The sequence below is a fragment of the Amblyomma americanum genome, chromosome 11, assembly GCF_052857255.1.
Source record: "Amblyomma americanum isolate KBUSLIRL-KWMA chromosome 11, ASM5285725v1, whole genome shotgun sequence".
NCBI lineage: Eukaryota > Metazoa > Arthropoda > Arachnida > Ixodida > Ixodidae > Amblyomma > Amblyomma americanum.
The window spans coordinates 83,437,936-83,452,668 of record NC_135507.1 but is presented as its reverse complement, the minus strand read 5'-3'; the positions used below and the strand labels follow the sequence as shown (position 1 = coordinate 83,452,668).

General features: G+C 51.5%; 1 protein-coding gene across 1 annotated transcript; it reads left to right on the top strand.

The window, feature by feature from the left end:
* Positions 1-2,057: 2,057 nt before the first annotated feature.
* Positions 2,058-11,283, top strand: LOC144109759 (uncharacterized). The gene is made up of 3 exons (XM_077642556.1): positions 2,058-2,063; positions 3,876-5,408; positions 11,200-11,283. The coding sequence occupies exons 1-3, from the start codon at positions 2,058-2,060 to the stop codon at positions 11,281-11,283; spliced, it is 1,623 nt and encodes a 540-aa protein (XP_077498682.1).
* The last annotated feature ends 3,450 nt before the right edge of the window (positions 11,284-14,733 follow it).

The window sequence follows — 14,733 nt, the reverse complement described above, 5'->3', positions numbered from 1 at the left end:
ATCTGCCTTCTCTCCGCACGCATCAATCGCGGCAGCATTCCCCACCACCAAATTAACATCATCTGTGTACCCGCCCACAAGGGATACTCTCGAAAAGAAGGGGCCGAGCGACTTGTCCAGGGATTGACAATCCGGGCAGCTAGCCCCACGGACGAAAGCGCCCTCGCTGAAGCCCCCAGACTTTTGCCGTCATGACCAATTTTCATAGACGAGACGCTGTTTCCCACCTCGACCGAGCACAGACCACACTGCTCCGCAGCTTGTCGACCCACTGAATTCTTAGAAACTCATGACCATCACTAAACACCGATGGGGAATATGAGCCCACATGCCGAAATTGCAAACAGGGATAGCCCGCCGCTCAGGCGCACAAATTTTGGGGATGGAAAAATATCCTGGCCCCACGGGCCTTCCGGCCAGCTTCCTCTGCGGAAAGCAGGGACCAATCCTAACGCAGCCAGAAAAGGCCACTCAAATTTCACTGATTTCGGGGGCCCAGGACGTCGCCTCAACCTGGTGGACCCACCTGCTCTAATTCCAGACACCTGTGGCAAATAAAGTTGTCTCTCTCACTCTCTCTTTCTCCACTTCTTGCCATCTCCATGGCTCTACGATTTTTGTGCCGCATGCACACTACGAACCTTGAAGTAATGCAGCATTTAATGTTTTCGCCTTTGAATAAAGTGCCTTAAGAGAAACACATTTTCTAAATTAGTGCTCATAAAATGGATTTCTGCCCACGACATGCACCAGTACTCTTCGGGGTCGACGTCACGCGTATCTTGTCACACCATAACGAACAACTTCAGAGTCCTGTTGACATAGCAGGCGAATGACCTTGTACGACGCGAAGTAGCGACGAAAACATTTTCACTCAAATCACGGTGGGGAATGGGTGTCCAAAAACAGACTCGGTGTAGCTGGCTTGTATTATGCGTGGCATCGACGTCCATTGTGGCGTCAACAGTCAGTGCGCTCCTCGTGTTGAATGCGCAGCCGGACCCACCACGGTGGCTCAGTGGTTGGGGCGCTTGGCTAGTGATACGGATTTCCCTGGTTCGAACCCTACCGCGGCGGCTGCATTTTCGTGGAGGCAAAACGCTAAGGCGCCCGTGTGCTGTGCGATGTCAGTGCACGTTAAAGATCCCCAGGTGGTCGAAATTATTCCGGAGGCCTCCATTACAGGCCCCTCTTTTTTTCTTTGTTGTTTCACTCCCTCCTTTATCCATTCCCCTACGCCGCGGTTCAGGTGTCCAACGATATATGAGACAGATACTGCGCCATTTCCTTTCCACGAAAACTAACCAACCACCGAGGTTCCTTTGTGCACTGCACACTCTAAACAGAAATGTGCAAAAATGTACTGAGGTGTCCTCTATCACAATCCCTTTTCGCTAGCTTAAAGCTGCGCTAGATTACAGCTGACTTATTTTTGCTTCCATATGAGCGTATTCGTGTTTAGAGTGGAGTGCAGGGCCCGTATTTCGAGTTTGTGTCATAATAAAAAGCGTCATGATCTACAGTAGTAGCTACACCTGATTGTTCGAAACGGCGGAAGCGGATCTGGTGGTTCGGATGCAGCTAAAAGCGTCGAAGAAATCGGATGGTGACGTACCACAGATAGCGTACGCTCCTCTAGCAGCAGATGCCCACGGACAGCCAACATGGCGGCGCGCTCAGAAGCGGAGCCTGTCCCTTCAGAGTGCACTCGTCGGTGTTAATGCGTTTTTCAGGACGTGAAGAGGCTATAAACAGGGTACTTGTCTTTCGCTTCCCCTTATCTTGCCTACAGCAAATTGGATGGACGATATTTTTGGCTGTTTTTTTCATTTCGCTTGGTGATTCGGTAGCTGCTAGGTCTAACGAGCACCGGTTTGTTGTAGAAATTGTTCTCTTCATTAAAACCGGATGGCGCCAATATCACCAGCGTTATCTAGTCTGCGTATGTTGAATGATGCAACATAAAGCGTGATGACCCGCAAAACTAGCATTTACTGCGCTCCAGCTCGCAATTCCTATTCTAGGGCTCTCTATAAGCTGTTGAAGGGTACTACGTCATGATCGTATGTAATGTCTGCCAGCGTGAAACCGCTGATGAGCACGGATGGTCAGTCGCCAGCGGCGCGCTGCTACACCGCCACATTTGACATGCCAGAGGTGGTTTTTCGGCGTCCTTTACGGTTTTCGATAGCCGCGGTGGTGTGGCTCTGCATTGAGCTCGCGAGTTAGGTTGCAGGTTAGTTTCAAGGCGTGAGTGCGGGCATGCCTCCCTTCGTACCATGGCGAACTTATGAAAAAATTCGTGTGCGAAGTCTCCGAACGTATCTGTAAAGAGAAACTCGGCAATACGATTGTAGGGTTCGGCGCGCTGACGCATCTTTTTGTACATGTGTTCCGAATATTCCGCGAGAGGGCAGCGATCTAGGCTGCGCGTCCGGTTTTGTTTTATTTTGTTTTGCTTTGGTGCACGCCGTTAGAAGGAGACTCATGCCTTCTTGGTTAGTCTCCCCATTCGTCCTTGCGGTTCCCTTCGCCGCTCCGGACGGCGGGGCTATCTGCCGGCCTCGACCTTGGACCCCTGTCCCCTTGCCGAAAGATTGCTAGACCACCTGGAAGGAACTCGGGGGTAAGGGAAAACGGTGACATCAGTTTTGAGCTTTCCTATTCGTCAAAACTGATGAGCCGCAGTTAGCAGTTTATTTTTACGTGTGGAATGGGGCGCCGGCATCTTCGGGGTGTACCCGCGAAGGGAGCCGCGCCCGGGGGCTTTTTGTCTCTAGCTGCTCCTAGCTGGCAGGCGCTCGGTCTGGCCGAGTGCGGAGGGAGTGACCGTTGAGAGCTGGTGCGAGGCGCGCCAGCTTGACTGTTGGGACGCGGTGTCCCTCGCCTCTGTGCAGGCGGTCGGCTAGGCCGGCCGCGGATAGTTGTGGCCGTATACTGACTTTTGTTTGTACCCATCTGTAAATAGCCTGTATAAATGTTCGTTTCTCTATAAATCGCTTCGCCTGCAAGTCGTATCATCGAGTAGCCTTCAAGCGGTGCATCCAGTTTCTGGAAATCACCGGACCAACACCACCGGCAAACCTTTACTGGCGCAGTCGACAGTACTGGTGCTCTGCAGCGGCCCCGAGGAACGGACGAAGACATCCACAGAGAGAACGACGAAGTTCGGCATCCAAGGCGAGATACCGAAAGGACGACAGGCTACGGGGGTACGAAGGTGCGAACCGCATCAGGCGTGAAACGCCGAAGACAAGGCCTTCAACGACAGAGTGGTATCCCTGAGCAACGGCGGCAGTTGGAAGATTCAAGCGGACACGGCCTTCAGCTTACAGAAAACGGCATCCCCGAGTAAAGGCAGCTGCTAGCGGCTTCAGTCGGCACCTGGTCCGAGGTCGCCGCCATTCCTGCCCGAAAAGAGGACCCTGAGCGCAGCTCCGAGTGAGTTCCCTGGTTCCTTCGTTTTCTTAGCGGTCACTTTCTGACTAAGGCTTGCGTAGTTGATGATAACCCGATTTGGTCATCTTAACCCCGACAAGGCATCTACGATGGACAGCCGAGGGGACAGTGGTGACAGGGGGGGACGGTGGAGACAGGGGCAGCAACGAGGCGTCGGGGTCACGGCATGGCCAAAACATTGAGAAAGAGTTGGAATTGTATGAAAAAAAATAAGAGCTTTAGAGTTCGAGATGCAAATCATGCGTGCTCGAAGCCAGAATGCGGCGCCTTCCGAGGACGAGCGGTTGAGACAGTACGCTAAGCTACTCGCCGGCGCGTTCCCCAAATTGCCGGCAGACGGTGAAGTACCAGTCTGGTTTGAGTCAGTGGAATGCTCGCTCGTGGCTCACAACGTGCCGAAGGAACATTGGGCGCAGCTTGTGTTCCCGGTGCTGGCTGAGCGGGTAGCCTACTTATCGACACGGTTCACCGCAGAGCAGCACAGGGACTATGACAAGTTGAAGGCGGTGGTTCTAGACGAGTTGAAACTTTCAGCCGCAGAGTATCAAAGGCGGTTTTCTGGGGCCACCATGCGCCGCGAAGAAACCTGGAAGGCTTTTGTCACACGCGTCCAGAGTTACTTAAATTTTTATTTAAAGTCACGATGCGTGTCGTCTTTTGACGGATTATTGAAGCTACTGGTTGCCGACCAGCTCAAGGCGGGGCTATCAGAAGAAGCACATAAATATGTCAAGCTGCGCGAGGGTGAGAAATGGCTGAATGCGGATGAGATAGCTGCACTGCTACAGGCATACGAGGAAGCCGCCGGGAAGGGAAGCGCTCAGAGGAAAGCCGACAGCTTTGAAGGTTTTGACACGCCCCCAAAACCGAGAACTGAAGCCCCACCTACGCAGAAGCATGGAGCAGAGCGAGGAGACAGAATAGCCGCAGTCAGGCCAGGAGGAGAAAAGAAAAAGGTATCGCGGTCGGGTGGCTGTTTCCGATGCGGAAGCTGGAGACATGTTGTCGCGAACTGCCCATTTGATCGTGAGAACCCAGCTGACAGACGAGAAAATCCACCGCGCGATGATAGGCTAACGGCACGCGTGTCCACCCATGCCTTTCAATCCACGCGTCCAGCGCTCAGGGACATTAAAATTCGCTGTAGGGAAGCGGTTATTGGCGCTATTGTGGACACCGGTGCAGATATCACCGTAGTGCGCGAAAGCCTTGTACCTGAGGAGTTCGTATCCCCACACGGGACGATCGATCTCGTCTCCGCTTTCGGAGAGAAGGTAGAGGCAGAACTGGCAGTAGTTCCGTTGGCGCTGTGTCGTGGCGCTCCCCTGATCGAAAATGTGGACGATGCGACACCGGTGTTGTGTGCGCTCACCGACAAGCTCACACAAGCCGACTGTCTAATTTCCGCAGACGCATGGGAACAGCTGCACGACTCGGGCAAGACGGACAGTGAGGGTCTCGTGCAGGCGGTGGGAACTCTGTCGCCGCCGGCTGAAGACAGACCAGATAGATCAGGGCCAGACGTGGGCACCGAGCCCGTCCTGGATTTCGCGGACGAAACCCTGCCCCAGCAGACAGTTGAAAGTAATGAGGTCGAGCCATCACAGGCGGGCGGCACGGCTGAGCTTAGCGGGGCACAGAAGTTTCGCGCGGAGCAGCATGAGGATGAGACTCTGCGTCAGGCCTGGCAGAACGCCAAGCAAGGAAAGGCGGGCATGACTATCGTAGACGGAGTTTTGTATCATAAAGACCAGGTGCTAGGCCAAGGGGTACAGCAGTTAGTACTGCCAAGATTACGGCGCGAGGCCGCACTCAGCCTAGCACACGAGTCCTATTGGGGCGGACACCTGGGCTTTCGCAAGACTAAAGCTCGCCTAAAGTACAGTTTCTACTGGCCGGGCATGGAGTCGGATATTCGCAAACACTGTGACAGCTGCCATAGCTGTCAAGTGCGTTCAGACCACCGGCGAACCGATAGGGTACCGATAACGCCTCTCACTCGCCCGAAGTTTCCCTTTCAGAAAGTGAACGTGGATATCATAGGTACGATTGAGCCATCGTCTGGCCGAGGACATCGGTACGCGCTTTGCATAATAGATCTGTGCACGCGTTGGCCAGAAGTAGTCTGCCTAAGGTATTTGTCCGCCAGGGCAACCTGCCACGCGCTGCTTTCGGTGTTTAGCCGGACTGGATTCCCGAGGTGGTGTGCTCAGACTGCGGCACCAATTTCACAGCCGCACTTACGAAGGAGTTCCTCGAAAGACTCGGCTGTACCCCGCGCTTTTCCGCTCCCAATATCCGGAGAGCAATGGGGCGGTGGAGAGGTGGAACAGAGTCTTTAAGACCATGCTCTCACACGTAATCGAAAATGAACCGAAAGAATGGGACAAGTTCATTCCCTTTCTTCTTTGGGCCTATCGGGAGGTGCCACACGACACCACTGGCGTGTCACCCTTCCGAATGCTTTACGGCCGAGACCCAGTAGGACCACTCGGTATCCTGAAGCAAAACTGGGCAGGAGACATTGAGGTACCCGGGGAGCTAGCGAGTGCTCCCGCTGAGTATTTGAAAAATCTGAAAGCACAGCTCGAGATCGCGGCCGACATTGCGGAGCTAACGACTAGAAAACAGCAAGAGGCGTACTCGTCGCACTACAACACGCACGCAATGGTAAAAACCTTTCGCGAAGGTGAGGCGGTCCTCCTCTTTGATGACAAGAGGCCAGGGAAAATGTACCCGAAGTGGCTAGGGCCTGCGGTGGTGACAAAAAGGTACCGCGAGCACTCGTACTATGTGCAGATGAGTGACGGTCGCCGCATGCTAGTACATGCAAATAAGCTACGCCCTTACGTCGGGAAGGTAGGTTCGGTGAGCGTCATATTTGATGACGACTGCGATTTTGGGGAAATCGAATATACCCCGCGCGCAAGCAACGTCCCGGGTAATGCTTACGCCGGATAAAACAAGCCACTTAGACAGGGATGCAGCGGAGCTGGTGCACGCCACGTTCGAGCAGCACCAGGCATTATTTGCGAACGAACCGTCGATCGCGCGCGTGGGCGAGCACAGCATAAAGCTCGCGGAGGGGGCAACTCCAAGGCGAGGCCACCCTTATAGGATCCCAGAGGCTTTAAAAGACGAAGTAACGAGGCAAATTGATGAGCTCCTTGCACAAGGCCTCATCTACCCCTGTAAAAGCCCTTTTGCACACCCGACCGTGTGCGTTCCCAAAAAAGGTGGGTCGGTACGTCCTTGCATAGACTACCGAGCGCTGAACGCGGTGACCGAGACGGACGCATTTCCTGTAGTTTGCCTCCAGGAGCTGATCATGCGAGTCGGAGCCGCGAGGTTCATAACACTTCTGGATCTCAGGCGCGGCTATTGGCAGGTGCCACTCGCTCAGGATTCTCAGCTTCCGACAGCGTTCATCTCGCACCTAGGTCAATTTGCCTGGCGGGTGATGCCTTTCGGTCTTAAGAACGCAGCGGCAACCTTCCAAAGGAACATGAACCAGTTGCTAGCCGGGCAGGAAGAATACGCTTGCGCCTATCTAGACGATATCGCCGTATTCAGCCAATCTCTAGAAGCGCATATCCATCATTTAAAGCGGGTGTTTTGCACTCTGGAGTAGGTGGGCCTGCACGATAGCTGGGAGAAGTGCCAGGTAGCGATGCCTTCAATCCGCTACCTGGGGCACGTTGTCGGCTCAGGCCGGCATGGCCCAGCCAAAGAGAAAATTGAGGCCATCGAAGGAATTCAAGTCCCTAAGACAAAGAAAGAATTGAGGAGCACCCTTGGGCTGTGCGGCTACTACCGTAGCTATGTTCCCAATTTTGCAGAAATCGCTCTGCCACTAACACGCCTGACAGGAAAAGGCGTGCCGAACAAAATACCGTGGCCAGATGACGCGGACAAAGCCTTGAAAGCCCTGAAGAAAGCTCTAAGCGAGGCGGTTTCACTGACCACTCCGGACCCGCGAAAGCCGTATCTGCTTTTTACAGACGCGTCGGCAGTAGCAGCCGGTGCCTGTTTAGCGCAGCGTTCTGACAACGGCACTGAGGCGCCGATAGCCTTCGCCAGTCACAAGTTCACACCATCGCAGATGCGGTGGGCGGCAATCGAGAGGGAGGCATTCGGGGTAATATGGGCATTAAAAAAGTTTGAGACGTGGGTGTTCGCCGCCACCGTGACTGTCATCACTGGCCACAATCCGCTCTCCTTTCTTACGAGCAGTGTGCCTCAAAGTGCAAAGCTTACGTGCTGGGCTCTTGCGCTCCAACGCTACAATGTTACCATTCAACATCGCAGAGGAGCCGACCACGCTAACGCAGATGCCTTGTCTAGAATACCCAACGCTTGTTGGGATAGTGCACTGGCTGACGTCTCGCAGTGACCGCTGGGGATAGTGGACCAGGGAATAGTGTGCATGGACAACAAACTGTACTCGTTGTACTCAAGAAAGGCGCACGTCGATCGAACGAAAGTGTGGGATTTCTGTGCGTGTTTTTTTGTCTATATTTTGTGGACCTTAGTAGCATGTATCTGTGTGTGTGACGAAGGGTCGCAGCATGCGGTCTCGCAGGCTCCGGTTGCTTGCTCGTGCAGAGGTACTCAACCGCCACTTGCCGAACCCTTATTGTTGTTTGTTGTCTCGGCTTATCTCTGAATAGATTAGCCTAGTCTTGGGGGAAAGGTGTAGGGTTCGGCGCGCTGACGCATCTTTTTGTACATGTGTTCCGCATATTTCGCGAGAGGGCAGCGACCTAGGCGGCGCGTCCGGTTTTGTTTTATTTTGTTTTGCTTTGGTGCACGCCGTTAGAAGGAGACTCATGCCTTTTTGGTTTGTCTCCCCATTCGTCCTTGCGGTTCCCTTCGCCGCTCCGGACGGCGGGGCTATCTGCCGGCCTCGACCTTGGACCCCTGTCCCCTTGCCGAAGGATTGCTAGACCACCTGGAAGGAACTCGGGGGTAAGGGAAAACGGTGACATCAGTTTTGAGCTTTCCTATTCGTCAAAACTGATGAGCCGCAGTTAGCAGTTTATTTTTACGTGTGGAATGGGGCGCGGGCATCTTCGGGGTGTACCCGCGAAGGGAGCCGCGCCCGGGGGCTTTTTGTCTCTAGCTGCTCCTAGCTGGCAGGCGCTCGGTCTGGCCGAGTGCGGAGGGAGTGACCGTTGAGAGCTGGTGCGAGGCGCGCCAGCTTGACTGTTGGGAAGCGGTGTCCCTCGCCTCTGTGCAGGCGGTCGGCTAGGCCGGCCGCGGATAGTTGTGGCCGTATACTGACTTTTGTTTGTACCCATCTGTAAATAGCCTGTATAAAAGTTCGTTTCTCTATAAATCGCTTCGCCTGCAAGTCATATCATCGAGTAGCCTTCAAGCGGTTCATCCAGTTTCTGGAAATCACCGGACCAACACCACCGGCAAACCTTTACTACGATCTTCTAGCTCATACGTCTTATTTATTGGCGGCAGATAAATTAAAAACCTATCAGCGGCATCTCGCGGTTCTTGCAGTGCCTGCATAAAAGTAATGAAAAAATAATTTAGCGTCTGCAAAACCGTCCGCTGAGAGAGCCGACTTACGTTCAGCGATGTTGCAGACGACAATTCGTCACGGCGCCTTGGTTGTGCACGGCACAGAGCGCGAATTGTGCAGCGAGTGAGTGCACACAAATTTTCCTCTCCGTTCGCTTTTACCATCACGATAATAGTAAAACGCGGTATTATGCCAACAAGCTAGCTGCCTTTTTTGGGCAATGTCGACATGGTGATCAGACTCGGCCCGACGCCTGCGAGTACGCACTCTTGAGGACGTCGGCTCCGGCTGACTTGCTTCGTCCATAGCGACACACAGGATAGGCAGCGCGCAGCCTCTGCGACGATGGCCGAGCGCGCGACTGCAGCTGCTGCTAGTCACGTGGTGCGTCACGTGTTTATTTATGCAACTCCGCTCCATGTGTTGAAAGTAATTCGTGCAGACGGAGTGAAATCGGCGCCGCTAGGCTAGTACAGGGCCCGGATTACGGAACTCACTCTGACCGCTCTACAATTTAGAGAGCTCTAAAATGCCCGCTCCTATGGGTTGTCGGCGCCATTTTGAGAAGTTTTGTCACGGGAAGCTGCAATGGCGTCACGGAAGAGAAAAAAATACATGACGTTGCACACCAAATTATGCCCGCGGCTTTATACTGTTTTTTTTGCGGGCCCGAAGAGTCGGTCTACAGAGTATTGTAGGGAAAAGGGCGGCGGCGGCGTCTGCTATCTATTGTTGGCTGAGGCGGCAACGTCGGCGCCAGCAACGACCAAGGACGGTGCTCGATGACACGTATGACTTGCCGGACGAGCTGTTCCGTCGGTTATTTCGACTGGATAATGAGAAAGTGGAGTGGTTGTGCGGCGAACTTGCCGACGAACTGCGGAGAATACGGACGAACGCTTTGTCGGTGCGGCGGCAGGTGCTGTGCGCTCTCCGTTTTTTTGCCTCCGGATGCTTTCAAGTGTGTGTCGGCAACGAGCAGACCGTCGGCCTCGCACAACCGACGGTAAGCAAGTGCGTGCGGCGTGTGGCTGAGGACATATGCAAAGTCGGCGCACAGATGGCATGGGTGCTTTTCCCGGTGCACCCCGAGGAAAAGGCGGCAGCGAAGGCGACCTTCCTTCCCCGCGGCACCATCCCCGGCGTCGTCGACGACACGCTGATTGCCATGAAAGCGCTGCGGAGAGACCCAGGAAACCGGGCAGCAATCTGGAGCCGCAAAGGATACAACGAGGCGAACACCATGATCGTGAGTAGACTGGTTTTCTGACCGCATGTGTTCGAAAGGCACGACTTCGACAATGGCAGTTCACGAATAAGTTTGTCTGCCTGTGCTGATGTATCGTATTTATTTTTTGTATTTACTCTTGCTACCGGAGCAGCGGCACAAGATATATTGTTAAAAAGTTAATCGTGTTTCAAGCGTAAAACGCCAAGGCAAAAGAGGTGTGCACATCGCTAGTGTTGTGTAGGATACCAGAGTACATCATTAAACTAGAAGGCTGTGTTTACAGATGTGCCCCTTAGTCATGAACACAAGACATATTGTTAAAAAGTTAATCGTGTTTCAAGCGTAAAACGCCAAGGCAAAAGAGGTGTGCACATCGCTAGTGTTGTGTAGGATACCAGAGTACATCATTAAGCTAGAAGGCTGTGCTTACAGATGTGCCCCTTAGTCATGAATCTTCTGCATGCCTATGAATTCTGGTTCAGCTTTCTGGTTTTGGGCTGCTTGGCATGAATCATTTATTACATAAACAACAAAACACTTCACTGCAAATTTTGGTCGTGCAGGAGACAGTGGATATCCACTGGAGACGTGCCTGCTCACACCAGTGTCAGGGCATAATGGTGCAAACACTGCAGAAAGGCAGTACAACGCATCACAAGCCTGAATGCGATGTGCTGTGGAACGCTGCCTTGGCGTTCTGAAAAGCCGCTTCCGGTGCCTTCAAAGGTACCGGACACTCCACTACGAGCCGGAGCGGCCGGTGGTCATCACTGCAGCGTGTGCTGCGTTGCACAACATCTGTCTAAAGGAAGCCCTGGCAGCAGACGAAGACACCACTACCGATGACCCTGGCAACAATGGGCCACCTATTCTTGCCGGGTACTTGGCGGGGACAGGATCCCGCATTACCCACTTGCGTGGTAGAGCCATGCGAGACCGTATAATGGGCCTCTTTGGAACAACTCGTCCGCAGAGGCAAGCGCAACTGCAGATGGTGCGGCGACAGCGGCAGCGTCAACAGCACCGGCGACAGCAGCAGCAGCACCACCGACAGTGAGCTCTGCACAGTCTGGCAGCTGAACTCATTGGGATTATCCACTGAACCTTGGCCAATACCCCTGCGTGGGTATGGGCCATGTTTAATAAGGAGGAGAAGAAGAAGAAGAAGCTGTGGCTGCAATGACTCACCGTGCTGGCGTTCGAGTTGTCGCAGCCAATGTAGCTACTAGCAGTGCCATTGCCTTGTGTTAGTGCGTGAGCCCCTGTGTGATAGCATGCCCTCGGCCACGGGTAGCCACATTCCAGCATTTATAAAATACCTTTTCTTACGTGTGCTTGAAAGCCTCCAGTGGAAAGATATGAAGTGCACACACACCAGCTGCTGTTCATCCGACAGTGTTCACCAGTATGCCTTTCAGTGCATCAGCAAGCTTGCCGCACAGCTACTGCACTTTCTCCTTTTCAAGTCGAAATACACGCCGAAACAGCTCGTCCAACAAGTAAAATGCATTCTTGTACACCGACTTTCGCCGTTGTTTACGTCGACCTGCTAGTTTAGCCATAAAGTTGCTTGCGGTCACTACGTGTTTGATGAATGTCCACGAGGAAATGTAGTGTGGACGCTGCAAGGCACCAGTAAAGCGTTTGTTTTTGCACCACCTTTATTCATTGGTCACAATAATGTTTTTTTGCCAGAGCTGTTCTTACCAGTTACCCCAACAGTAAAACACAGCAGGGAAACAAAAGCATGAAGCCTCCACAATGATTCGCATATGTCTTGTCGAGTGCTGCGCAGAGATTGCACAAGAACAGTTGTATCTTACATTGTGGCCAAACGGGCGAGTTGGCTGTACGTTTTTAAAAGGGAACAGCGCAAAGACATAGCCGGAAAGCAGAGTAAAGACAGGAAAAGCGCTCGTGCTGTTTTCTTTGCTTTTACTAAGAATCACGCGCTGTTCTTCCTTAAAAAAAGCGTCACCTTGACTGCAAACTTGAATACTAGTAATTACAGGTTTGACATGTTGTGCATACTTGTAGGCTCGATGTAGCTTAGGTTTTCACTTTGCTGAAACACATTATATAACTGGTGGAATGCACAAGTGCTACACAAGACATTGCTCTTCGTTGATTTTACTAGACTAAAAAACCATGTTACGTGTATAAGACACACAGTATCACAGACGATGATGTCAACATGGCTTTGTTTGAAGTCGTAAAGGGACCCACCCATGAACGAGAGCCATTAACACTGTTGCATCAAACCTTTAATGGCAGAGCTCAACCGTCCCGCAAATATTTTTCGCCTGCATTCAACACCAGTTCAGAATTGACTTTGGACGAATGCTGGCAAGCCTCATTTTCCTCGGGTCTGTTGAGGATAGAAAATGTTACATTGCACACAAAAGACACTCTACGGAAAAGCAGGAAAATTGCTGCGAAAAAAACGATTCAGGAACATGCGAACAAACTTAACAAGCACAAAAGCGATGTGTTCAAAAATAATAAAAATCCCTATAATATGACGCCCCTCATAGGGACAGTCACTTGAGAACACGTTGCCCCACATATTGCATGTGCAAATGAAAGAAAACAAGCACTAGATATTGCACTTTGTGAAGCTACCACAGCTGCAGTTAAACAATTGAATGAAATGGAAAATTATAACAGTTTATGAGGCTTCCACACCTGACGGAGCTTAAGATGCATAACTGGAAGAAAATAAAGTGTGTGAAGCGTCTGGGCCTGCAGAGCTTACAAGAAATAAAAAATGATGCTATAGGACGTGGCAGAGGTGATCTTGAACAAATACATAAACCGAAAGTTGACAAAGAAGAAAATAACCTATATAGAAACAAACATAAAACAGCACTTCAGAAAGACAAACTAAAATGGTGCGTCTCTGCAACTGGCAGAGAAGCAAACAATGTAAATAAATACACACACACAAAACGCTAATTTTAAAATGCAAACTGAAATGGTTCAATGTGCCTGCACATGACAGAAAAGTAAATAATGTTCTTGAATAAATATAAACATACGAAGCTGTTCTTTTATAATTATAAATACACGAAAATAATGCAAATAAAAATGAACAATTCAATGCGGTGCAGGTGGCTCAAGCTGCTTTTGTAAGATCAGCGTCAGCAGGTTCACGTTCCGGATGAGCAGCTCTTGCTGCCCATTTGATGCCCGCACAGCCTCTGCCACCTCCCGTATGGCGTGCATGTAAACCAGCTCCAATTACAATTTAATAGTGACAATCAATATTGAGATTTGGCTTAAGTTTTATATAAAAGGTCAGGTGCTGAGATATTTAGGACAAATTATGGTTGCAGAAGGCTCATGTCAGTTTCATAAACTCAGCTGTCCCAACCACCTCCCACAAGAGGCGTCAAAACAAAAGTAGAGGTGCTCAAAAGAGAGCACTGGTATTTATGCTCAAGGTGACAGTTTCGACTCTGCAAAGTGCAGTGTGCACAGTGAGTACACACTTCCAGCATGCTCTGCTGAAACGCAGCGCCCTAGAGTTTCCGGGCCTCAGTAAGGTCTGCCAAACGATTGGATTCATACAGTGTCTGGCGAAACACCTCATCGACTTCATCGTTTTGCCGTCGCTTCCCAAGAAGGCTAGGCGAGCACGCGATGAGATCTGCAGTGGGGGCTCTGGTGTCTGCTGATGTGAGGGCTGAGGTGAGGGCTGCGGCGTGGGCTCCGGTGTAGTTGTCCGGAAGAGAAATGTGCTCATCACGCAATGCGCCATTTGGTGGAATAAGCAAAGGATTAGGTAGATTATATTAGAGGACTTGACATAAATATACAGGACAGCAATATCGGGCAGTATTGTTGTAGCATATTTCATGTACAAAATTGTTAGACTACTAGGAGATATTGCAGCCTCACTGCAAGAGAAACAAACATTCTGCACAGCGTGGCAAAGCCAGAGAGAGAGAGTTTTGTAGATAGTGCTAAATCACTGCAGTTATTTGGCTACCGCTGCAAATGCTGACCGAAAGGATAGTTCTGTTACTTTCAAGTAGCTGCCAGAAAGGGTAGCATGGAGCTTGAATAATGGCAAGCCAACTCATGGTCAGTGGGGCTCAGTGTGTCTTGTCGACAACTTGCTGATGGTCCCCGTTCATCTCCTCTGCTGTAACAGTGTAAAAGGTGCGGCTGGTTGGTACTGGCAAACTGTGAGACTATAAGAGCACTAGCAAAAGAGAAGCAATCAATAATGCTGAACCACTAGTTCATTCATTCCTGCACCTCCTCCGAGACTAAACTAAATCACAGGTGAAATAATTAGTGGTTTTAAGGCGCAAGGCACCGACATCTTGTTTTTAAACGGCCGTTACCTTGTTGAGAATCGACGCGAGCTGATTTCGCAGCTCGCGCTTTTCCACAGGTGTGTATCAGTTTGTCAGGTTGACAGAAGCCCGAGCCAAGAGCGGATGGCTCTCCATAAACTCTATTATGATTTGCTCTTGCTCGCTCGACATTCTTCGTGTTG

Bases quoted from the DNA above. Each gene is read 5' to 3' on its own strand.
- LOC144109759 (XM_077642556.1), top strand. The intron at 5,409-11,199 runs GTGCGTTCAGAC...ACTCGTCCGCAG, and splicing joins ACAGCTGCCATAGCTGTCAA to AGGCAAGCGCAACTGCAGAT.